Source organism: Ursus arctos, unplaced genomic scaffold (assembly GCF_023065955.2).
Source record: "Ursus arctos isolate Adak ecotype North America unplaced genomic scaffold, UrsArc2.0 scaffold_4, whole genome shotgun sequence".
In the NCBI taxonomy this organism is placed as follows: domain Eukaryota; kingdom Metazoa; phylum Chordata; class Mammalia; order Carnivora; family Ursidae; genus Ursus; species Ursus arctos.
The window spans coordinates 2,010,565-2,037,340 of record NW_026623056.1 but is presented as its reverse complement, the minus strand read 5'-3'; the positions used below and the strand labels follow the sequence as shown (position 1 = coordinate 2,037,340).

The following is a 26,776-nucleotide window of genomic DNA, read 5'->3' as shown; positions in this document are numbered from 1 at the left end:
AGATTTATTTATTTGAGAGAAAGAGAGAACGTGATGGGGAGAGGGGCAGAGGGAGAAGGAGAAAGAGAATCCTCAAGCAGATTCCCCACTAAGTGTGGAGCCTGATGCAGGATTTGATTCCAGGATCCTGAGATCATGACCTAAACTGAAACCAAGAGTCAGCCACTTAACCAACTGAGCCACCCAGGGGCCCACATAAATTAGCTTTTTAAATAGTGTAGTATGTTTCATGGACTCCATGTGGCTTCTGCAAGAACACTGACTTCTATCATAACTTGGATTTTCATCCTAAACGAAAAATAGTAGGACCTGAAATTGAAAAATCTTGTGTGTGGGTGCCTGGATGGCTCAGGTCCTGATCCCAGGGTCCTGGGATGGAGCCCCACATCTGGCTTGCCTGCTGAGCGGGGAGTCTGCTTCTCCCTCTCCTATGCCCCTACCCTGCTTGTGCTCATCTCTCTCTCAAAAAATAAATAAATAAAAATTTAAAAAAAAGAAAAATCTTGTGTGATGTTAATTTGGTTTACAAAATTATTTTAGTAGATTAAGATTCTATTATGCAATCATACTTCTGTGAATTAGAGGCACAGCTTTGGTTTCATCATTAATTTTGCATACTCACTCGATTGTGAAATAAATCCAGACCTCATCTGGGAAAACTTCAGATAATAAATTTTAGTCTTATAATGCTTCTTTCTTGTTTTGTAGAACACCACAGGAGCAACTTCAAAACATGCTACCGGATACATTCATACCTCAATGTAAAACTGCTACTGAGGCACAGTGTTCCCAGAATGAAAGTGATGAAGATAGTGATGGTTAGTTCAGACTTGATTAGATATTTTCTAATTTATTATTTCAAATTTTACACACTAAACATTAGTCAGCATCTGCTTTTGGTTTTTTTACTATGTTATCCTCAACTGGGCTATGCACTCTTTATCTCTAGATCAGACTCAAGCACACTCCTCTTCCCATTCCATAGATTTACTTTGCCTTAAAATAAATCATTTTGTTTATTTAAACACTGAATGTTAAGAAAATGTGTATTTTAACTTGAGCTGGGGAAACTGATAGCATTTACATATCAGTGTGGATGCACAAGAGAACATTATTCTTTTATTGTTGACTATGTTATTTGAAGATAGGGAATTATCAGGTGAAGTATATTCTTTGATGATATTATTTCCTAATCTTATATCCTAGTTGAGAAGACCAAAGTACAATACCCAGAGCTTTTTCTGCCAGTAGAAGAATTAAACATAGAGAGACCTGAGCCATCTCTAAAAATAGTTGAACTGGATGATGTAAGTGCATAATGACTACTCTATTACTTAATAAACAAGAAATTCATAACATGTAATTACAACTACATAGTATTTTCAACAAGACTTTTTTCATAATTCAATATTGTTGGAAAGGAAATTTACAAGAGTTTGAATTAAATATGTTGAAAGGAATAAAACAGTATTATCTTTAATGTAGGCAGTAAATTTGTGAGCTGTACTGATACTGTGCCATTTTTGGAAGCATGTAGCGTGGGAAATGTACTACTTTTAGCTTATAGAAATGTAGTTTAGTGTTTGTTTTATTTAGTTCTTTATGTTACTAGTCTTTTTAAGCAAAAATTAGTCTCCTAATATGGTATCTATTTAATATAATTTGTATACATGTAATTTCTTGAATGTCATCTAATATTATTTTCTATTTAAAGGAAAAATAGTAATAATATTTAAGGGATTTAGTATAATAATAATTTGAATACAAACCTCTAGAAGATACAAAGTAGAATCAACTGGAGCTTGAGCCAATCAGGGGTAGAGCTTATGCTGAAAGTTTAAGTTTTGACAAACTTAGCACATTTCTGACTTTCTAGTCATCTGGTAGCTAAATGTACTACTTGTCCTTGATAATTCTCTCCCTGTGGCTGTCACAGAAAAAGACTAGAAGGGAAGAAATATCTCTTTAAATACTACTTTCTTCTTTCGGTTAATAGCTTCTCCTCTATGTGCATGTGTGCCTAGAGACATTTTAATTCTCCTCTGGATAAATTTAAGATATTTAACAAATAAGCACGTGTGCTTACATATGTATGTGTGTTTCTCTCTGTTTTGTTGATGCACAGAGTAAGCTTATAACATGCTATGCAGAGAACTAAAAACATTTCAGTCACTAGCCTACTTGGCACTCAGTAGTTACATAATCAAATGGCTGTTAGTGTTATTTCTAGGTGTGATAGTAGTGATAAAATGGCTGACAAAGCAAATGCCCTCAACAAATAGTTGTTGAATTTGCTTAGATCTTCTAGAACTAATGTTCTATGGCACATAGCCAGAAAGCTAATGACATTCTTTGTAGGAAGAAAATTCTCTAAATACTACATACAAGTTAACTGGTTAATGTAAAATACATTTATTGAACATACTAATATTATACTACGTGCATTGAATAAGACTTATGAAGAGGAATTTGAAGAACCGGGAGACATAGTGCCCTATAAAGTTGAGTTAGCAGATGCAGACAGTCAACAAAGGTAAGATCTTTCTAATTCACTTTTGATGCTAATTAAAAACCTACCCCCAAATCAACTATCTCTTTAAATGAGAAATTCATGATGTTATACGCAACTAATGAATCATCGAACTTTACATCAGAAACCAGGGATGGACTGTATGGTGACTAACATAATATAATAAAAAAACATTAAAAAAAAGAAATTCATGATGTAAAAAACATGTGACTTCAATGTTAGAATATATTCTACTAAAGCCGCATTTAAATTTGTGTACAATATTGCTAATATTTGCCAACATTCAGTAATTAGAAAAGTGGCTGTAATGATACATTTATATTCTTACCTAATATCTGGATTACTTAATAGATAACTTCTGACTTCAGCGTTATTATTTGAAATGGCTTACCAAGGATGACATATGTCATATGAGCTTTCTTCTTTTCTCCAAAGATACTCTTTGGATTTTTCTTATTTCAGTTTGCTATGAACCCTAAATAAAAACAGATATATTAATGATTAGTTTGAAAGACAAAAGAACTCCCAAACTATAGATTACTTACTAGGTACATTAATTTACCACTGTGTGGTAAATTAAACAAGTGAAGTATAATAGTTCACTTTATAACTTTTTTTAGAATTTTGTCATTTCCAAGTGAAAAATAATATCTAGCTGTATCTGTTAGTAATGATAAAAGGACTCCTTTGCTGTTGAAACTTTAGCTAGGGTTTCATGTGTTTTGACTACAAAGTATTGAATTGGGTAAAGAGCAGAGTGAAGTTCCTATTAAGTAGCCCCTACACCAATTTTTTGTTTATATGTTCAGATCAGCACAGGCCCTATCAGCATTTTGGAACAGCAGTGGGCCTAAGGGATGCCCTTGGACCTGAAAGCCCCATGTTTGGAGACATAGACCCAGATACCTAGCAGCAAATGTGCTTTTGGCAGGAGATAACCTTTTAGTCAGTAGATAAGAGATTTGTATGGACTACTGTATTCCTAAGGAAATGAATGACATATCTGCTCTCTAATTTGATTCTTTTATATATCTTATCACATGCCCTGCTTTGACCTCCATGTAGGGTGTTACAGAAGGCAGAGAATGTTACTGATCATGGTTTGGCACTGGTTTTGCATCTTGGGTTTGGAGGTGCCTATAGAGTTCCTTCCTTCCTTTTTTTAAAAGATTTTATTTATTTGTCTGAGAGAAAGAGAGAGCACAAGCAGGGGGAGCAGCCATCAGGGGGAGAAGCAGGCTCCCTGCTAAGCAAGGAGCCAGATGCAGGACTCCATGTCCTGGGATCATGACCTGAGCAAAAGGCAGACACTTAACACACTGTGCCACCCGGGTGTCCCGTGTTTCTTCTTTTCTAAGAAGAACCATAAAGAATCATAAGTGACACAGGAACATAATCAATTTTTATGGTGGTACTATGTAAAGCTTGCAAAAAATATTGGATATTATTGAATATATCATTCAATTCATAGAAAATGTTATTTAAATTGTATGTATGCTAGTATATAGTAACCATCATTAAAAATTGAAAATAAATATCACATATGGCTTTTTGACTCTGATAGTTCATTGACAAACAAAAAGTTTATTTAAGTAATAAAACCCTGGTTTTATCAGATTTCAATGAGCTTAAAAGGTAACTCTCCATTTTTAGAAGAAAGAATATAAAGAACCAAACTTATTTCAGAATATTTTTTAAAAGAAGTTTTCATTTGACATTGTTCAGTTAAATCAGATTTGGCCCAGTTGCCTCTTTCTTTAAAATCCATAATACTATTTAGTTACTTGTGGTTTAGAATGTGTCCACAGTAAGGTTAAAAAAAATATTAAATTAATGTGAATAACCCTATTCCCTAAAGGTTTTACTGTATTTGTTTTAATAAGATGGGCCTTTTTACTTTCTTTTCTATATCATTTCTTTCAACTCTTCTCTTTTGCTTGTCCTGAAACATGAAAGTTGCACATTTCATGATTATCAGAACACTTTTCTATATGAAACTGACATCCATCAACATCATGTTTTCACCAAGGGAAAAACAGAGCTCTTACATCTTCATCTGAACAACAGCTCTTCTTACTGTAAAAATAACTCAAAAGGTAACTTTTTTTCTTATGGATTAATATTATTAACAATGAATGTTGGCAAGTTAATAAAACCTGTAGGTATTGCAGTATGTGAAACTTTACCTATTATGCTGTTCATTTTAAGCCCAGAAAATTTAATACTTAGAAAAACTTGGTTGAAAATAAATAATTTTCTAGCAAATACTCTTTTCAGTCAATGGGCAACAATGTCTATATTCAGAAGGAAAGCAGCCAATGTTGGCTGGTGTCTCTAAAAGTTATTGTGGACTGAACTAGCATTTCAAAGGTTACATGGGTGGGATTTTAGTAATGAAAATCTAATTGGCACCCTGTTGCCCTCCCTTGCATTAAATCTTCTCCCAAAATATTTGAATTTGATGTAAAGTTTCACATAATTGATAAAACCAAACCAAACAAATCGTCACATTTATATATCTACATTGTTGTTACTAGTAGTTTCCTTAGAATTTATAGATTAGAATGCTGTATGCAAATGTCTGGTTTCAATTTCTAGATGGTGAGAGCACCATTTAAAGACAGTCACAATAAATTATCTTGGTCTGGGAGTCAAATTTCATTTCCATTTCTGCCTTAAATCATTGTGTGACCTTGAACACGTCACTTGCTTTCTTAGATCGCATTTTCCTAAACTAAAACATAGGAACTAGATTGTTTCTAATCTGCCTTTCAAATATTATGTTTAATCTATTTAGGATTTTCAGAAAGACAAATATATCTAATATGAAGGATTTGAGAGATACTTAAGATCATTATTTAAAATAACTAGTTGTAAAACTGATGATTACCTTCTGATTGGGTAGTAGAGAACCATAATCTGTGGTAATCCTGCTGGTCTTGACATCTGCAACTAATAAACCTCTAAATTATTATGACCAACTATGAACTATATCCACATGGGAATTTAGGACTTTACAAGGCTCCAAAAAGGTATTTTCTTACCTACCTGGAGTATGGTGTTCCAGTTACCTTTGGGAAAATGCTGAATATAAATACCCACTAAGTGTTACTTTAAAGATAATTTATGTAAATAGGCTTTATTTTTTAGAGCAGTTTTAGGTTCACAACAAAATTGGGCAGGAAATACAGAATGTTCCCATATACACTGTGTCTTCACAAACTCATAGCTCGTCCTACTATCAACTTCCCAAATGAGAGTAGTACATTTGCTACAATCAACAAACATACGTTGACACACTATTATCACCCAAAGTCCATAGTTCACATTAGGGTTCACTCTTGGTATTGTACATTCTGTGGGCTTAGACAAATTTATAATGACATGTATCTACCATTATAGTATCATAAAAAATCATTATATTGCCCTAAAAATACTCTGTGCCCTGCCTTTTTATGTTACCACCCTCCCTCCTAACTCCTGGCAACTACTGATCTTTTTACTTTATAATTTAGCCTTTTCCAGAATGTCATGGAGCTGGAATGATACACTATGTAATCTTTTCATATTGGCTTTTTTCACCTAGTAATATGCACTTAAAGGTGCCTCCATGTCTTTTTATGGCTTGATAGCTCCTTTTTTTTTTTTTTTTTTTTTTAGTACTGAATAATCCTTCATTGTCTGGGTGTATCACAATTTATTTAGATATTCACCTATTGAAGGACAACTTGGTTGATTCTGAGTTTTGGCAATTATGAATAAAGCTGCTATAAACATCCATGTATATTTGAACATAACTTTTCAACTCATTTGGGTAAATACCAAGGATTGGAATTGTTAGATCACATGGTAAGAATATGTTTAGTTTTGTAAGAAATCACCAAACTGTCTTCCAAAGTGGCTGTACCATTTTGCATTCCCATCAGCAATGAATGAGAGTTCCTATTCTCCACATTCTTGCCAGCATTTGGTATTGTCAGAGTTTTGGATTTTTGTCATTCCAAAAATTGTGGAATAGATTTCATTGTTGTTTTAACTTGCAATTCCCCAATAGCATATGATGTTGAACAGATTTTCATATGCTTATTTGCCATCTGTATATCTTCTTTGATGAAGTGTCTATTAAGGTTGTTGGCCTACTTTTTAATTGAACTCTCCACTTTCTTACTGTTGAAATTTTAGATTTTTTAATATTTGGGATAACAGTACTCTATCAGATATGTGTTTTGCAAATATTTTCTCTAAGTCTATGGCTTGTCTTCTCATTCTCTTGACAGTGTCTTTTACAGAACAGAATTTTAATTTTAATGACATTCACCTTATCAATTATTTCTTTCATGGATCCTGTCCTTGGTGTGTATCTTAAAATGTCATTAACATACCCAGGATCATCTAGATTTTTTATGTCCTAAGGGTTTTACAGTTTTGCATTTCCCATTTAGGTCTGTCACTCTTTTGAGTTAATTTTTGTGAAGGGTGGAAGGTCTGTGTCCGGATTAATTTGGGGGCATGTGGATGTCTAGTTCTAGTATTACTTATAAAGACTGTCTTTTCTCTATCACTTTGCCTTTGCTGTTTGGCAAAGATCAGTTGACTGTATTTATGTGGGACTATCTATAGATTCTCCATTATGTTCTATTGATCTATTTTTCTATACTTTTACTATTACCACATTGTTTTGGTTACTATAATTGTTTAGTAGTTTTTGAAGTTGTGTAGTGTCAGTCCTGTGACGTTCTTCTCCTTCCATATTGTGTTGGCTTTTCGGGGTCTTTTACCTCTCCATATAAGCTTTAGAATCAGTTTATCAATATTCACAAAATAACTTGCTGGGATTTTAATTGGGGTTGCACTGAATCTATAGATCAAGTTGGGAAGAAGTGACATTTTGACAATGTTGAGTCTTCCTATTTGTGAACATGGACTATCTCTCCATTTATTTAGTTCTTTGATTTCTTTCATCAGATATTTGTAGTTTTCCTCATATAGCTCTTATACGTATTTTGTTAGGTTCATTCTTAAGTATTTCATTTTTTGTTTGCTAATGGTATTGTGTTATTAGTAGTGCGATGTTGGAAAGGAGTTGTAAGAGGGGAGCTCCTTAACTAGTTCCTGATCTTAGGATTAAAGCATCTAGTTTATCATTATTAAGTATGATGTTAACTCTAGGGCTTTTTATATCTTTATCAAGTTGAGGAAGTTCCCTTTCATTTCTGGTTTGCATCTACTGATATGATCCTGTGATTTTTCTTCCTTAGCCTATTGATGTGACAAATTAATTGATTTTCAAATGTTGAGCCAAGGCATCTGATTTTTATGACTTAATGGAACTTCCAATGAATAAACTAAATTAAATCATACCTATACTTTCTGCATCACATTTTTAAAGATTATTAAAATGCTGCTTTGTCCCCTCTTGAGCATCAACTGATCCTAATAATGGAGTTTTGCAATTTTACAAAAATATTGCAGAGGTTAGTTATAGACATTTATGTATAGGAAATGGCAACTCTTTGTACCAAAAAAATCAACTAATTTCTATTCAAGTTTAGGAAGAAAATACAGCATTTTAATGGAAGTTTCCTTAAACTGAATAGCTTTTATAAAGTTTTACTTTTAAAAGTATTTCTCTGATATACAAGTTACTGTATTTCTGATAGTACTTGTGTGATTTAAGAGGTGATAGTTGTTGGAAATGGAGGTTCTAAATACTATGTGTAATTGCCAAGTGATACAAACATTTGATTGCAACGAGTAAGTCCTTTGGGCAGCAAGGCAGAATTTACATCACTGGATAGTATTTTAGTCATAGCCTTTACTATTTTATACCATCTATTTATAGAGATAAGATATTTATATTGGAAAGAGCATAGAGATAATCAGATGAAGCTATATTCAGTCTGGATAACAATATACATATTTTTATTTAAAATGAGTGCAGTATGGTGCAAAAATTGTTAAAGGATTTTTATTCTTTCTAAAATTTAGACCAATGTTTCACAACCCTGGCTGCACATTATAATCACCTGGAGAACTTGGTGGACGGAGGTGGAAAAAAACAGTGCTTGAATCCCACTCCCAGTGTCTGATTTAATTGGTTTGGGGTCAGGCTTATATACATTTGAAGTTTTATATACATTTGACAATTTTAAAGAGTACCTTCAGATGATTCCATTGTGCACCAAGGTTGAAAACCAATGATCTAAAGAAACTCATTTATTTAAAGCAGACATAAGGAGGTGGTGACTAATATAATCTTGCTCATTTTGTAGCTTTCCAGAGGCAGGTGTCCCAGCTGAAACATTTTCTGTGCCCCTAACTTGTACTGTTCCTTCATCTTCAGATTTCCCCTTGCCCTCACCTCATCACCAGGCATGCTAAGGAAAAGAGGCAAAATGTGGAAATACAGTTCTCTCTGCATTATTTTTCATAAATTGCCATTGTAAAACTTGAGTGGGAGAGGATGTGGGAAGGGGGGAATTGAACCACAGGCTGAAATAAAAATGTGCATCAATTTTGAAATTTCATTACAAATAAAATCTTGCCTTTTTCCATTAGTCTGGTTCATCAAGGTTTGAATACATCAGTAATTATGATTATCATTTATAAACATAAGCAGAGTAAAAGTATTTTACCACTGAGATCTCAGTAAAGAAATGTTGCTAAAATAGTGCTTATTGATAAAGGTTTATACCACAGAAGTTTTGGTTTATTAACAGTCTAATCAGCTTATTTAACTTTTGTAAATAATTGTTTTCAACAGCAGGAACTTCAAATGCAAAATTTGACATCAGTGTGGATCCTGATGTTTATTCTCCTGCCATTGAGAAATTAGGGGAAAGCAGCTTTTCTGAAAGAAATTTCAAGGAGAAAATGATAGATATGAAAAGTAATCAAAAGTCTGGTGATTCCTGCGTATCACTTGAGAGCAAGGATTATTTGCCAAGTATAGATTTAGAAAAACCTTCCATTAAGGAGCAATTATCTCAGGACATCAAAGAATCCTTGGAATTTAGCAATCTGCACGAGAGGCCAAACTTTGAAGATTCTAAAACTACAGAGTCACCACTGGTAAATCTCTGTTATGTTTATTAGATTAAAAATGTTATACAAAATGTCATAAGAAAATTTTATATTGACACCATATATTCTTTTTTTTTTTTTTAAAGATTTTATTTATTTATTTGACAGAGATAGAGACAGCCAGCGAGAGAGGGAACACAAGCAGGGGGAGTGGGAGAGGAAGAAGCAGGCTCATAGCAGAGGAGCCTGATGTGGGGCTCGATCCCATAACGCCGGGATCACGCCCTGAGCCGAAGGCAGAGGCTTAACCGCTGTGCCACCCAGGCGCCCCGACACTGTATATTCTTAAACATTACTACCTATTGAAGTTAAAATGTGCTACCTTATATTATCTTGAGATAGTTGAAGATGAAGATGACTCATATGGGAAAGAATGTTAATGACCTACAGGACAAATTCTAATATGGTAAATGCCATTATAACAAATGGTTTTATGTGACAAATAACACTTTAAGGCCCACCTCATGCACCATACTAAGAGAGCTGTTACTTTTCTAAATGAAATTTATTATTATGAATAACTTAGTATAATAAATCCTTTCTAGCTTTTTACTGTATAGTCACTGGTTAAAATGAAATAAATGCAGATATGTAGATTAGAACCAGTTTTTGTATAAGGTTTAGTATAAGGTTTTATTTATTTTTTATTTTTTTAATGATTTTTTATTATATTATGGTAGTCACCATACAGTACATCCCTGGTTTCCGATGTAAGGCTCGATGATTCTTTAGTTGCGTACAACACCCAGTGCACCATGCAATACGTGCCCTCCTTACTACCCATCACCGGTCTATCCCATTCCCCCACCCCCCTCCCCTCTGAGGCCCTCAGTTTGTTTCTCATAGTTTTAAAGGCAGTTCCTTTAGAAACACGGCTAATAAAGAAATAGGGGTATAGTTTTCATTTCATCTTAGAGACCAAGTAAAGTAGCTCATTGTTACATTAATGCCAAGTTTTGAAGCTATATTTGAATCTCTGTTCTATATATTAAAAATCTTAGGTAATTGTGATTACCTAATACATTTTTTTGGAAATTAGGCAAGTCAAATATTGTAACAACCCTTCAAAGTCATTTGAAATGAATCTCCATGGTGTCTAAAGTGAAGGTGGGACCAAAACATAGAAGAATGACTATTGAGCTGTTGCCACGTCTGCTTGGGGATTGGATTTTTGGGCCCACTCTGTGGCGGGTCTTCTTCCTTTTTGAAGTGCAAAGTTGGAACTGAGACCTTTGCAAAAACTTTTGATCCCTAGAAGTCTTCTCTGTCCCTGAAGGACTACCCTGGGAGACATACTCACAGATGCAACAAGATGAAGAGAAACTGATTTCTGCATAGGATCTGGGACAGGTCAATAAAATATCTTACCTGAAAAATGGAAATCTTGGGCATTCATTTAACATAGGTTTACAGTTTAGATACAGATTTCTTGCTCAGAAGCTCCAAGCCAACAAATTCACATTAATTTTAATCTGTGTCTATTGATACCTTAATGTGTCTGCCAAAAGAAATCCAATCCCTTCTAGAAGATGTTCTCACAATTTAGCCGATAATATATCTCAAAAACAAAGCCTCATTGCAGATGAGCTTTTCTTCCTCCTCCCCCAGTGAAGAAAATAATCAGAATGAATTTCTGCAAGCAGAACTCTAATTTTCAATTTCCACATGGCCTCATGAAGAGGACTAGGTGACAACCTACACGTGCAGTGTCCTGTGTTATGGGAGAGGATTCCTGAGCATAAGGACCCCAATTCTTTTATACTGAGTGCAAGCCTTCCTGAGCTGTGCCCTAGGGGGAGACATTCTCTGCTGTAACCTAATAAAAGGCATTTGGCCAAAGCTCACAGATATGTAATCTGTGGTAATTTGTATAATGGAAAGCAATCAAGCAGTTAAAATGAATGACATAGGACTACTTCTATTTATATGGATACATCTCAAAAATATGACATTAAAATTTAAATGTAAAAGGACACATGGAGATAAGTATTTTTGGAAATATTTAAGAAATTTATAACATTTTATGGATACATTCAGATGTAGTAATAGTCAAAAACATGCATTGGAATTAAGTATGTCTACTTCAATGCAATAATACAATTAGCTCTAAAGCCTATTTTTTTTGATATGGCTATCTGAAGCAAATTTTTTTTAAAGATTTTATTTATTTATTTGAGAGGGTGGGGGAGGGGCAGAGAGAATCTGAAGAAGACTACATGCTGAGCGTGGAGCCAGACAGGGGGCTCAATTACACTACTTCGAGATCACGACCCGAGCTGAAACCAAGAGCCAGACATTCGACTGACTGTGCCACCCAGGTGCTCGTGAAACAAATATTTTTAATTACTGATATTAAATTGTGTGATCAAGTCATGTCATATGTAATACATATCTACATATTTAAAGTATTTCATAATTAAAATTGAAATGTTACAAAACTACTAACCATATTTTGATTCCTTATACTACTATTGTAAAAAAAAGTAAATGATTATGTCATATAGAGAATGATGCTTTATATACAGCAGTAGAATCTACTTTGATTTCATCCGTGATGACTAGACATGAACTGTTTTTATTCTCTTCCTGCTCTAGTAGAAGCCATTCCTTGAGCAGAGACTACTTAAAAATCTATTTTGCTTTTTATCTTGATGGAGTCCTCAAACTTTACATCAGAAACCAGGGATGTACTGTATGGTGACTAACATAATATAATAAAAAAAAAACATTATAAAAAAATTTTAAAAAAATCTATTTTGCTGTAGTAGAAAATTTAAGAGTGAGCAGTAGGGGCGATTTTTAGCAGTAGAATTACTTGACTTCCACTTGAGTGCACGATAGTTCATTTTGCGCTTCACTTTTCAGAAACTGAGTCCTTCATAAAAGTGGAAGCTATGGATTTCAGTACCAGGTTGTAGAGCAGCAGCAGGGGGTAGGGTTGGGTGCCAGGAAGAACACGGACTAGTTAGGGGCTCTTGGTTCTGGTTCTGAAACCACCGGTAGTTAACTTTGTGAGTTTGGGAAACAAACCAACCCAATTTCTTCTTATCTCTCAACTGATGCTTTAAAAAACGTCCCAGATTTGCAGTTGTCTAATCCATATAAGAGCTGCACTAGAGCTGAAGGGGTGCTATAAATTGATAATCAGTGTCCGGGACAGCCAGGGAAGATGCCATGAGTAGAGCCAACTTGGACTTGTCTTTGAAGGAGGTGCTTTATCAGTCGCTAGCTTTGTTTTGTAATACTTTATCATTTATCTGATTTATACATTTGAATTGAGTTATAATATTTTTTGTGAATTGTTTACTAGTCCGAAACAGACTGCATTTGTACATTAATTAGATCCATTAGGGAACTGTTAAGTACTGAGAGAACTCTGATTACCTTTTAAGTCCATCTAGAGCTCTCACTTCTGAATCTCTGATCTGTTTCTTACTAGACTCATGTATGTTTTAATCCCATTAATATTCTTCCCTAGGATGAAAGCATATCACAAAATGAATTCATAGGATGGAGAAATAAGCCTAAGCTTCACATCAGCCAGACCTAGGTCTGCTAGTTTCTAATTGTATGAACTTCTCAAATTACTGAGCTTGCTCTTGCTTCAGTTTTACTACATGGATGTTTGCTTCATGATGAGTATTTTGTTAACTTGGATTTTGTCTATGACCAGATTTATTCCCCTTGGTATTCTACTTTCATCTTTGAAATTAGTTTATGTATAAACAAAGATACTAATTCAAAAACACAGCATATGAGGGAGATTCCATTTCCCAGAGTAACTTATGCACAAAGATACTAAGGGAAGAAAGTAAAAGAAGGGAGAAAGGAGAACTTTTTCTTTTGTGAACTTCTGTTCTCCTTGGATTGATGGCAACTTTCAGATAATTATAATTGCAGTTTATATATTTTTCAGAACTTACTATATATAAATGTTGTGTTAGAACCTAAATCCGATTAGGGCAGAATCTGTGCCAAGAATACAGTAGGTGCTCAATGAATGAATGTGCTGCTTTATGTTGATGAGATAAAATAAACTTAATTTTGTTGAATATTTTGTTTCCTAGTTGTTACAAGAAATAGCCCTCAGAAGTAAGCCTATAACTGAACAATATCAAGGACTTGAAAGATTCTTTATTTTTGATAAAAATGAAAGACTCAACTTACTTCATTCTCATAGCTTAGAATGCAGCTATTCCAGTACTAGGATTACAATTGCAGGTAAATTCAGACATGAAATCAGATGGCTTGTGGACCAACCTAACAATTTTCTGACACTTTTTTTTTAAACAGCTCATCCTCATTTTAGGAAATACTGGGCAATTCTATTCAATGAGTTAAGTCATTTTCTGCTTCTCCAGCTGAAATTATTAACCCCGTGTGAGTTGCCACATATTTATATTTAAGGCTACTCTCAGAATGTGAGAGAATATAAGTATAATGAGACTGAGGAGAGATTATTTTTAGAATTTAGAAATGTAGCCTTTACTAAATTGTGAAATAGAAACTCTTTGAATCAGTTCATTAGCTGCTAAGTGTTGTATGATGATTCTTAAATACCATCTTAGAAGCAAATCTCAAAATCTCAGGATCTGTGAGATTTTTGAAACATAGATGGAATTTCCTTCTGAAAGTTAGGTCATGGTGTCACCTATATTCTTAGGCTTCCCATGTATTCAGATGTGTTTATTCATGTACTGACTATTATACGTTATGTTATATTGTTATATACTCAGAAAAGTATTTGTTTTTATTCAAATGTGTGTGTAGTATCTTTGCAATTTAGAGTTTATTTCTTTTTATTATGCTATGCAAATCTCATGGTTTTTATTGTATAATTATGAGATTTCTGTCTTTTATAATATATACCTCACTGTTATCAATGATCCTTAGTTAGTTAAGTATTATCCAGTAAGACGATAAATAAAATAAAGCAATAACATGGATTTCTCTCCTTTTTAAGATTTAAATTAGTTTGCCATTTTTCCATTTCAGGAGACAGAGAGTGGATTCCAGACAATAGCATAAGTGCATATGCTGATAGTGCAGTCGCCTTGGGTGTTCTGCCGAGTGCCCAGAACCCGTCAATGAGTAGAACACAACAAAGGATGGGTAAGATCAGCGGGAAGGCCGCAGTGCCGTGCTGATGACTCACTGTGTTTTTTAGTCTGTCTCTGAGAAGTTTAGTGGGTACCTGAAAATTAGTTTTTGCAGTTTCATAATGTGAACTTATTCATTTTAACTGGCTGCCTTCCATTTTTCTTCCAAACCCAAAAGAGCAAGACTAGTCATGTTCTTCTCAACAGTAAGAGTTAAGTCTTGGTTATTTTTGCAACAATGTATTAGTGAATGGTATTTTTTGAAATGCAGCTCAGGGTATGGTGTATATTTTAAACAATACTTATAAAATACATACTCAGTTTTATTACACTCTTAGGAAATGGTGGATTTGTACTAGATTTTGCATATCATCCACTTGGTTCATATTATGATCAGACATAGCCATTTGTGAAAGGAATGTATTAGGTTAAGATTGCTGCTTGTAGCTGTGGTTGAGACACCTCTGTTCTACACCTAGTGCTAAATGTGTTAACCCTAGGATCTTGATTTAAATTCATTAACTCCATTCTCAAACCCAAATAATTGCAAGATTGTCTATAGGATAACTCTTTTGACATGTTGAATCTCATCGTAATATTTTCCTAGAGAGTGTACACAGAGATTTTGACATCATTAAAATCAGTAGTTTCATTAGGTCGTTATTGTTATCTACTAACACCTGCTGCAGTAAGTTTGCTTTATGCTGAATTTCATGTGAAGTTGCTGTACATGACTGATGAATTAAGGTAATTCAACAGATGTGTGTTGAGTATGTTGGCCTGATGCTGGGCCCCGAGGGAAAAGGGACGCATAAGTATGTTCCCTGATCTCCAGGAGCACACAGGTTTAGAGGAACACTTGACAAAAGGGGTTATTTGCCTTCGTCTGAGGGCCATCTTCAAGCCAGAGATTTAATTACATATGATTTGTCCAAATGCATAAGATTTATATGTCTCTCTTGCCCTAAATCCTATGATTCAAACTCCTTGGCTAGCTTATTTCCCTTTCATATGCATTTATGTTGAGAACCTGTGAGATTTAGAATTTTGTGTGTGTGTGTGTGGAAAAACCATCCATTTATGATAAATGTTTTTTGGCTCTATAATTAGGTACCTGTTCTCCTGTCAATGTCTCAAGCAGCTTCAAAACGTCTGGGAGCTTCCTTCCGAGGTGGTCAAAGGAACTGTTTTAAGTTACCATATGTGCTGAAAAGCACATGCATGCTATGAGAAATTTGTTACTAAGACAAATCTTTCTTTTTAAATATTTTTTTATTATATTAGTCACCATACAGTACATCCTTGGTTTTTGATGTAAAGTTCGATGATTCATTAGTTGCGTATAACACCCAGTGCACCATGCAATACGCGCCCTCCTTACTACCCATCACCAGTCTATCCCATTCCCCACCCCCCTCCCCTCTGAAGCCCGCAGTTTGTTTCTCAGAGTCCATAGTCTCTCATGCTTCATTCCCCCTTCTGATTACCCTCTCCTTTCTTTATCCCTTTCTTCTCCTACCGATCTTCCTAGTTCTTATGTTCCATAGATGAGAGAAATCATATGATAATTGTCTTTCTCTTCTTATTTCACTTAGCATTATCTCCTCCAGTGCCATCCATGTTGCAGCAAATGTTGAGAAATCGTTCTTTCTGATAGCTGAGTAATATTCCATTGTATATATGGACCACAACTTCTTAATCCAATCATCTGTTGAAGGGCATCTCGGTTCCTTCCATGATTTAGCTATTGTGGACAAAGCTGCTATGAACATTGGGGTGCATATGGCCCTTCTCTTCACTATGTCTGTATCGTTGGGGTAAATACCCAGTAGTGCAATGGCTGGGTCATAGGGTAACTCAATTTTTAACTTTTTAAGGGACCTCCACACTGTTTTCCAGAGTGGCTGTACCAAATTGCATTCCCAACAACAATGTAGGAGGGATCCCTTTCTCCACATCCTCCCCAGCAATTGTTTTTTGCCTTGTCAATTTTTGCCATTCTAACTGGCGTAAGGTGGTATCTCAGTGTGGTTTTGATTTGAATTTCCCTGACGGATAGTGATTTTGAACATTTTTTCATGTGTCTGTTAGCCATTTGTATGTCTTCATTGGAAAAGTGTCTGTTCATATCTTCTGCCCACTTTATGATTTGTTTATTTGTTTCTCGCGTATTGAGTTTCAGAAGTTCTTTGTAGATCTTAGAAACCAGACTTTTATCTGTAGTACCATTTGCAAATACATTCTCCCATTCCGTGGGCTGCCTCTTAGTTTTTTTGACTGTTTCCTTGGCTGTGCAGAGGATTTTTATCTTTTTTTTTTTTTAAGATTTTATTTATTTATTTGACAGAGAGACAGACAGCCAGCGAGAGAGGGAACACAAGCAGGGGGAGTGGGAGAGGAGAAGCAGGCTCATAGCAGAGAAGCCTGATGTGGGGCTCGATCCCACAACACAGGGATCACACCCTGAGCCGAAGGCAGACGCTTAACCGCTGTGCCACCCAGGCGTCCCAGAGGATTTTTATCTTGACGAAGTCCCACAAGTTCATTTTATCTTTTGTTTCTCTTGCCTTTGGAGATGTGTCATGAAAAAGGTTGCTGTGGCCGATGTCGTAGAGGTTGTTGCCTATGCTCTCCTCTAGGATTTTGATGGATTCCTTTCTCACATCGAGGTCTTTCATCCATTTAGAGTTTATCTTTGTCTATGGTGTGAGAGAGTGGTCAAGTTTCATTCTTTTGCATGTAGCTGTCCAATATTCCCAGAACCATTTATTGAAGAGACTGTCTTTTTTCCACCAGATGTTTTTTCCTGCTTTATCAAAAATTAGCTGCCCAAAGAGCCGAGAGTCCATTTCTGGGTTCTCTATTCTGTTCCATTGGTCTATGTGTCTGTTTTTGTGCCAGTACCATGCTGTCTTTGTGATCACAGCTTTGTAGTACAGCTTGAAATCCGGCATTGTGATGCCCCCAGCTTTGTCTTTCTTTTTCAACAGTTCCTTGGCGATTTGGGGCCTTTTCTGGTTCCATACAAATTTAAGGGCTATTTGTTCCAGTTCTTTGAAAAATGTCCTCGGTATTTTGATCGGGATAGCATTGAAAGTGTAGATTGCTCCGGGTAGCATGGACATTTTAACTATGTAAATTCTTCTGATCCATGAGCATGGGATATTTTTCCATCTTTTTGTGTCTTCTTGAATGTCTTTCATCAGTGATTTGTAGTTTCTAGAATATAGGTCCTTTACGTCTCTGGTTAAGTTAATTCCAAGGTAACATATGATTTTTGGTGCTATTGTAAATGGGATGGATTCCCTAATTTCTCTTTCTTCAGTCTCATTATTCGTATATGGAAATGCAACTGATTTCTGAGCACTGATTTTGTATCCCGCCACATTACTGAATTGCTCTATAACTTCTAATAGTTTGGGAGTGGATTCTTTTGGGTTTTCCATATAGAGTATCATGTCATCTGCGAAGAGAGACAGTTTGACTTCTTCTTTGCCGATGTTGATACATTTTATCCCTTTTTGTTGTCTGATTGCTGTTGCAAGGACTTCTAGTACTATGTTGAATAATAGTGGTGAGAGTGGGCATCCTTGTCGTGTTCCTGATCTTACTAAGGCAAATCTTTATAGATAAGTAGCCAAATGCCTTAAAGTCTCAATTTGGAGTGATCAGTTGAAATCAATAATTTACTATAAGAAATATTTGTAGGAGCACTGCCAGACACTGGCGATACAGAATCAGCCCTCGTCCCTGTATTCCAAGAGCTTAGTCTAGTGCAGAGGTTCTCAAATGTTAGTTTGAGCACAACCACCTGGGAAACCTGTTGTGGTGTGGATTTTGCCACCTCACTCTTAAGATTCTCATTTATTAAAGCTGAGATAGGGTCTAGGAATTTGCATTTATTTTATCAACAATTCCATGTTATGCTACTGTAGACAGTCTAAAAATCATACTCAGGGAAAACTTCTGTATAGATACATGCATTTATGTGTATAAATCACCCCATATTAAATACACATTTTATGAAAGGACTGTGAGCAACATACTTTTGGAGACCAACAGGTACATGTGACCAGCTATAACAGAAGTAGGTACGTGCAAAGTCTTTTTAGGAATGGAGATAGTAAAGTGATTGCTTTGCCATTAAAAGGTGTAGATCACCAAGGTGTTGGAGACCAGATGACATTTCAGCTTAGTCTTAAAAAATTAGTAAGATTTACCAGTTAGGGCCAGAGGGAAAGGACTTTCTGAACAGAAGCAGTAGCCTGAAATAAAAATAAAATTTTTCTGGCTGTGCCGCAAGTTATCAAAATAGTATATTCTGAAATTATGCTAGTGTATAAAGGAATTCTTCTGTAAGATTTTTAAGTTTGTGAATGTAGAAACCTAATAGCTATGAAATACAGCCATGTTTAGCAGCAAGCCCTTTGAGCCTCCCCAACCCCCACCAAAACCTCCTGCTTGCCCACCGCATCTTCCTATCTCTGTCTGCACAACCGTGTAAACATCGGTAAGTCTCCAAATCAGGAGCCATCTTGTCTTTCTCCTCCCCACCACAGCCTGGTCATCCCTAGAGCCTGCTGAGTTCAGCTCTAATACTGATCCCAGATCTGACCGCTTCTACCTTTATTGCCCAAGATGGGCCCAAGCCAGTTGTCCATCCTCTCTCATTTGTGTCTCAATTTCACTTTTTGCCTTTCCTGAAAACAAGTTTCAATAAGTAGTTTCCATCAAATTCTACCATTTATAGTCAGTGAGTGAATTGTTTATAATTTATAGGGAACTAATCACATTTTCTGTAAACTTAAAGCATAAATGGCACCTTGTCAATCTCCTGCTTAAAAGCATTTTATAGCTTCTTGTAGAAGACAGAATAAAAAAGAAAAACAAAAAAACAGCATTTCTTACCAGACATCACACAGCAGTACTGAGTTAGCCTTGCCCAACTCAGCCAACCGCATCCTCTCCCACAGTGCAGCTAAAATGGCTTCTTTTTGTTCTCACACAGGCCACACTCTCTCTTGCTTGTTACATTTAGAATTTGCTCTTCTGTCTAACCTGGGATGGTTTGTAGCCTCTTTCTCCCTCTTCACACCTTTTTCATATGATTGATTCTTTCCCATTTTTCCAGCTCAGCCCAGATGCTTCCTCCTTAGAGAGGTCTTCTGAAACCACCCTACCTAATGCCAGCCTCTTGAAACCCCTCAGTCACATTTACCTTCTTTTGTCCTTCTCCTAGAACCTATTACTAGATTAAATTATCCTACTTGTTTATTTTCTGCTCACCTTATACTTGGTTGGAAAGAAAGTGAGAACCTAGCTTGTCCTTTTCTTTGTGGTGTCCTGAGTGATGGAACACAGCCTGGCATATTGTCATCACTTAGCAAGCGTGTCTGAAGGAGTGAAGCAGGAGAGCAGGACTATGTATTGATTTGGAGTACAACTTGAGGGTAGAGGCAATGTCTCATTCACTTTTGAGTACCCTGATCCTGACACAGTGCCTGGCAATTTTAGGATTTGACAAATGATTTTGTAATTTAATTGGATTGGTTATTAATTCATAGGCTCTCAGAGTTGAAGGGGATTTAAGACCTCATTCTGTCAAACTCCTAAATTACTCCTAACTTTTGCAGGTGAAATATGAATTTGCATGTCTCAGGTCACAAGGTGATTTCTAATTCAGTGAGACTGGGCAAGTGCTTCCCAGTTTAGCCTTCTTTCTACTAACCCATACTGCTAAATAAAACGTCCATATATGTGTTAAGAACTCTTAGAAAATACGTTTTTATGTTTTATGTATAAATGTTTAGGAGAACAAGAATGTCAAAAGGCACTGATGCTTTGCAACCTTTATTCAGGAATAAAATAGTGGCTCCTTATCAGATGTTATTTGTTATTGAAACACGGTGCAAAAAGCATGTTCCTCACTGATGTTCCATCCAATTCTAATGTTTTTATTTAGGCTGGCAATAAAAGTTATTGTACTAAATACCATTCAGTGAGTGATGCATACTTTCATAACCTTGTCAGCATTCTTATGCCCATTAATATAGTGCAAAGCACCCTTCTCTTTTATCTTACCAATATATGGCATGGTCTCATTAGTAGTCATAGAGCATATATTCTTTAGCTAATACCAAGAACAATTTCTTTAGTTATTTTTAGAGTGTAACTGTGGTCAGTGGTAATCTATAATTTCCTAAGATTACACTGCCAGCAATGGCACAAGTTACTCCAAAAGGAATTTCTTATGTTTATAATCTACAAACTGGACTTTTTAAAAAAAATATGGAATGCTTCCTTCAATCGTTGCATTTCTCATTAGTGTCAGTCTTAACAGTGTTTCAAATCTTAACCCCGGTGATAGCATTAATAAGCTTCTACATTAATAAGCTTGTAGAGAGAATTATATACTCCCCTAAATAAACAAAATAAATAAATCAAGGACCAGATTGAAGCTTCTTCTGACTCTTTCTATGTTTTGGGGACTTTAAATTATTCTTTAAACATATTTTCCATTAAAAAGATGGTCTGTTTGCTGAATGCTAAGCGTTAGGTCTGGCCCACCCTCAATGTACATTCCTTCTTGATTGGGATCAATTAACCTCTAATACTGTGGCAACCAGATGTTGTCACAAGAGTTTGCAAAGTGTTTGTGCTCTTCTGAATCCTCTGAAGGACATCTATATTATGCTAAATTTTTGTCAACTTATATTTGCCTGTGTTGGCAGAAGTCCGGGTCTTCCTCATAACGTTTTCCACTTGCTTTATTTTAATCAGAGTTCTGCATTCCTCTGAAGTTTACTTGACTGGCACAGAGCACAATACAAATAGAAGGGTCTCATGTTCTCTGTAGATGCAGAAGTTTCAATTCATATAGTTGAATTACTATTACACTCACGTACTTCCACGATGGCTGTTCCTACCACTGTTTTATTATGTAGGAATGGCAAGATTGCTTTTTGTGTATCATGTATTTTTATGTATTTGTGTATTTTATATATGATGTACTCGTGTGTTACAGGTGAAAGGGGAAATTATTTCCAAATTCTAGCCATTAAAGTAATCCATAGGGGTATTTACATTTATATGTCCTCAAACATAGATGCATTTTTGTCAATAATTTTTCTTCATAATTGTCTCTGTGTACATAGACTAAAAGGTCAGAATCTTATTTTAATTTATTCATAATTTCATTCCAACAAAAAATGTTTTCAAAATTGATTTCTGAAATGTTCATTAAAATTGGTGCCCTTTGGGACTTACCTTTGTCAGTTTTAATTGCTTAATTACACACTGCATTAGGATGCTTCTTAGAATACTAGCTACATTCAAAGTAGATTTTTAAGTTTAAAAAAAGACAAACTCAGTAGTTATTAAATGTTTAATACATGACAACTACCTGTAGTTACTCTTCTGAATCTTACATTTTCATTCGAGTTGAGTGGGCATAATGTTATAATGGCATACATTCATTCAAATCATGATTTTCATGATATTGACAATAGCGCTTCTTTAAATAATCCATATTTTACACAAAGCCCATTTGTATTAAGGGAATACAAGGTTATCTTATAAATTATTTATATTTAATATAAATATATTAATCTAAATCAGAACACTGATTTAATACATATAAAAATATACCTACACTATGAATTTCTAAATTTGTACTTTGAATATTCCCTTGGCCTTCATTAAAGAATCTTATGAGCAGTACAAAAAGATAGATATATGTATCTATCTATCAATAGGTATATGTAAATAGAGAGAGAGAGAAATATAGTTATTTTGTGATAGTGTAAGATTTGAAGGGATTTTTTTTCCTCCTATGAAAGAAACACACATGTTGAAGAAAACAACTAAATCAACCTTTGAAATAGGTCAAGACCAACTTGTGACTGCCTTAGTGGAACAAAGTAATAACCTGAGTTAGATCTATGTTTCTGGAACTTTTCCACTAACGTGCCCTCCAAAGCAGCAGAAAGTGAACTATTTAGGAAAATTAGAAATATGATCTCAATTTCTTGAAAACCTGTGTTTTTCTAAAAGATTTTGCATACTAGTATTTTGTCTCCATGTTTGTCTTAATAGAAGAATGTTACACATCATCAACTAAAATTCATTAGGAAGTGCTACCATGTCTATTCTATGAGTTTTTCTCTCTTACAAGGCACAGTGTGGTATCATCTGAGAATTTAAGAAACACGACACAGTTTGGAATGTTTATGGAATAGATTATAAGATTGAACATTGGAAACTAAAAAAGATTAGATACTAAATTTGTCTTGAATTAACTTGGTTTACAGATGTTTTGCTTTAGTTAATATCAAAATCAGCTGTCTTTTTCTGAAGGTAGAAAAAAAGGGAATAATAACCCAGAAGTGTTCTTTATGACATAGGAAAGTAACTTGGGATTAAAACATTGTGGTAAACCAGAATGCATGATAATTTTGAGCCCACTTTCCCTTAAACTCTGTTGCATGACCTTAACTGCTCTAGATTTAGGGGGCTGGTATTTTATATCTTTAAGCATTCATTCAGAATTTTTTTTAAAGTTGATGTAAAATTTTTTTATTTTTCATTTTAGGCCAGATATCACAGAGACCTTCAACAGCAAATTTATCCCTTTCCAACTCTGTTAAAAAAGGCTCCAGCTGCCGTGTCTCCTCCTATCCTCGATCAAGAAGTGCAGCTGCTCGATCATTATCTAGAGCTGCTTCTGAAATTTCAGAAATTGAATATATTGATGTTACTGACCATAGTGAGCCTTTCTTAGATGACACCGCTGATGAGCAAACCTTAGACAGTTTGGAAAAAGAGTTAAATGTGCTGAGAAATCTTGCAGGTAATGCTATTTTTTTTCACTTTAGACAATGTTAACTCTGCCTTCTGCTTGATTCTTCATATCACTCTCCACAAAAACAAGGCTGTCCCTCTCCCTTATTTAACCACCAACCTTTGTGTTTGTTTCCTTGGATGTCTCTTGACATCACCCTGAGAATGTTCTAAAGTGTATGGACGCCCACACCAGAGATGGCCCCCTTCTCCTATGTAATACACAGTTAAAATATAGCATAAAGAACTTCATGTGGACAAAAAAAATAATTTTTTTCTCCTTTCTACAAATCTGCTGAGCAGCTAATCTCTGTAGCTTTTATGAAAGCCACCGCCCAACACCCTTGTTGGAGAATTGAGCTGTTAGATCTTTTAAAGAAGTATTTGTCAAATTTCAATGTGTATACAAATGCCCCGGGAGTCTTGTTAAAATTCTGGGGTGGGGCCCAGGATTCTGCACATCTGACAAGTACCCAGTTGATGTCAGTGCTGCTGGTTATCAATGTTGACCAGTTGAAGGAGAAATTATACTTGCGCATTCTCTTTCCTAAACCTCAGTGGTTGGAGTCTAGCAAATCATACCCATATCCTTGAAAGAAATACAACAAAATACTAAAAAGGAAGCCCAAATCCCCACAAAAATCTTACTCCTCCGAAAACAACCATATTATTTGATAAGCATCATTTTAAACATCTGTTTATATCATGAGTGTACATATAAAAATACATAGAAGGATGAATAGATTGAAGGAAAGACAGTAAAAATTTTATGAAAATATATTTATGCTCTACATATTTTTAAATAATTATGTTTTTACCCAGTTTAACAAAAGAAAAATTGAAGTGAAACTAAAGGAAATTGTACATTTCAGAGAAGTATTTTTTCATCACAAAAATATTAAGTGGAAATTATGAAACTGCCATTTTGTACACAAGAAACAGTGGGATATTGGCAAGTTTATATGGTCTATCCTGTAACTTTTTATAAATATCCCTTTAAAAATTAAGGAAAAAGGAAAAAAGAAACACTAAACTATGAAGGCCATTTGTAACTATATATGACTTAGTTTTAGGCAATCACAATTAAATCCCTATATAAGAGGAGGACTCATTTTTTTGTTTCTTTTTTCGTTTTTTAAAGATTTATCCATTTATTTGAGAGAGAGAGAGAGCACACAGGGGAGGGGCAGCAGGAGGGAGAGAGAAATTTCAGCAGACCCCATTAAGCCAGTGAGCCCGAGGGCGGGCTTGATCCCCGTGACCCTGAGATAAGGACCAGAGCAGAAACTAAGAGTAGGAGGCTCACCTAGGCACCCCTGTTCTTTTTTTTTAACGTGTGATTATAATTGTATTTTATACAAAAATTATATATATAAATACATATATAAATTACATTTATGTAATTGAATATATTGCTATTTTTTTTTCGTTTTTGAGGTTTCCTTTTCTTTTCTTTTTCTTAGTAAAAATTCATATTACATTAAATGACCAGAACTAGCATTTTCATTATGACTTTCCAATTTTGTGCCTTTTATTTTGATTCTTTTGTAGAAGATTTGATTGTGGAAATCTTGAGAATGCCTGTTTCATCTTTATGTTCGATTGGCAAGTTAGCTAGCTTAATTTAGTGGATCATAGTTTTTTCCTCTGCACTTAGTAGACATTTCTCAACTGTCTTCTGTCCCTGATTTTTGATACTAGTTAGTTTAGCACAGTTTTCCCTGTTAACTTTTGGTTAAATATATTTATTTATTTATTTTCTTTCAGGCCATTTAATTTTTCATTTATTTTTTATAGTAATATTTTTTTATTATATTATGTTAGTCACCATACAGTACATCCCTGGGTTCTGATGTAAAATTTGATGATTCATTAGTTGCGTATAACACCCAGTGCACCATGCAATACGTGCCCTCCTTACTACCCATCATCAGCCTATCGCATTCCCCCACTCCCCTCCCCTCTGAAGCCCGCAGTTTGTTTCTCCGAGTCCATAGTCTCTCATGCTTCATTCCCCCTTCTGATTGCACCCCTTTCTTAATCCCTTTCTTCTACCAATCTTTCTAAATCTTATGTTCCATAGATGAGAGAAACCATATGATAATTGTCTTTCTCTTCTTATTTCACTTAGCATTATCTCCTCCAATGCCGTCCAGTGTTGCAGCAAATGTTGAGAAATCATTCCTTTTGATACCTGAGTAAATTCCATTGTATAAATGGACCACAGCTTCTTTTTTTTTTAAGATTTTATTTATTTATTCGACAGAGATAGAGACAGCCAGCGAGAGAGGGAACACAAGCAGGGGGAGTGGGAGAGGAAGAAGCAGGCTCATAGCGGAAGAGCCTGATGTGGGGCTCGATCCCATCATGCCGGGATGACGCCCTGAGCTGAAGGCAGACGCTTAACCGCTGTGCCACCCAGGCGCCCCTGGACCACAGCTTCTTAATCCAATCATCTGTTGAAGGGCATCTCGGTTCCTTCCACGATTTACCTATTGTGGACATTGCTGCTATGAACATGGGGGTGCATATGGCCCTTCTCTTCACTACGTCTGTATCGTTGGGGTAAATACCCAGTATTGCAATGGCTGGATCATAGGGTAACTCAATTTTTAACTTTTTAAGGGACCTCCACACTGTTTTCCAGAGTGGCTGTACCAACTTGCATTCCCACCAACAATGTAGGAGGGATCCCCTTTCTCCACATCCTCTCCAGCATTTGTTGTTTCTTGCCTTGTCAATTTTTGCCATTCTAACTGGTGTAAGGTGGTATCTTACTGTGGTTTTGATTGGAATTTCCCTGATGGATAATGATTTTGAACACTTTTTCATGTGTCTGTTAGCCATTTGTATGTCTTCATTGGAAAAGTGTCTGTTCATATCTTCTGCCCACTTTATGATTTGTTTATTTGTTTCTCACGTATTGAGTTTGAGAAGTTGTTTGTAGACCTTGGATACCAGTCTTTTATCTGTAGTACCATTTGCAAATATTTTCTCCCATTCCGTGGGCTCCCTCTTAGTTTTTTTGACTGTTTCCTTGGCTGTGCAGAAGTTTTTATCTTGATGAAGTCCCACAAGTTCATTTTATCTTTTGTTCTCTTTCCTTTGGAGATGTGTCATGAAAAAGGTTGCTGTGGCCGATGTCGTAGAGGTTGCTGCCTATGCTCTCCTCTAGGATTTTGATGGATTCCTGTCTCACATCGAGGACATTCATCCATTTAGAGTT

General features: G+C 35.4%; 1 protein-coding gene across 1 annotated transcript in view; it reads left to right on the top strand.

Moving 5' to 3' along the window:
* Positions 1-24,151, top strand: part of ZBBX (zinc finger B-box domain containing) — a 78,418-nt gene extending 54,267 nt beyond the window's left edge. The window contains exons 10-17 of the mRNA XM_044384775.2: positions 709-818; positions 1,207-1,307; positions 2,454-2,533; positions 4,487-4,626; positions 9,294-9,601; positions 13,681-13,834; positions 14,609-14,725; positions 23,303-24,151. Coding sequence (XP_044240710.2) covers positions 709-818; positions 1,207-1,307; positions 2,454-2,533; positions 4,487-4,626; positions 9,294-9,601; positions 13,681-13,834; positions 14,609-14,725; positions 23,303-23,595 — 1,303 coding nt within the window. The 3' untranslated portion in view covers positions 23,596-24,151. The remainder of the gene's footprint in view (positions 1-708; positions 819-1,206; positions 1,308-2,453; positions 2,534-4,486; positions 4,627-9,293; positions 9,602-13,680; positions 13,835-14,608; positions 14,726-23,302) is intronic.
* The last annotated feature ends 2,625 nt before the right edge of the window (positions 24,152-26,776 follow it).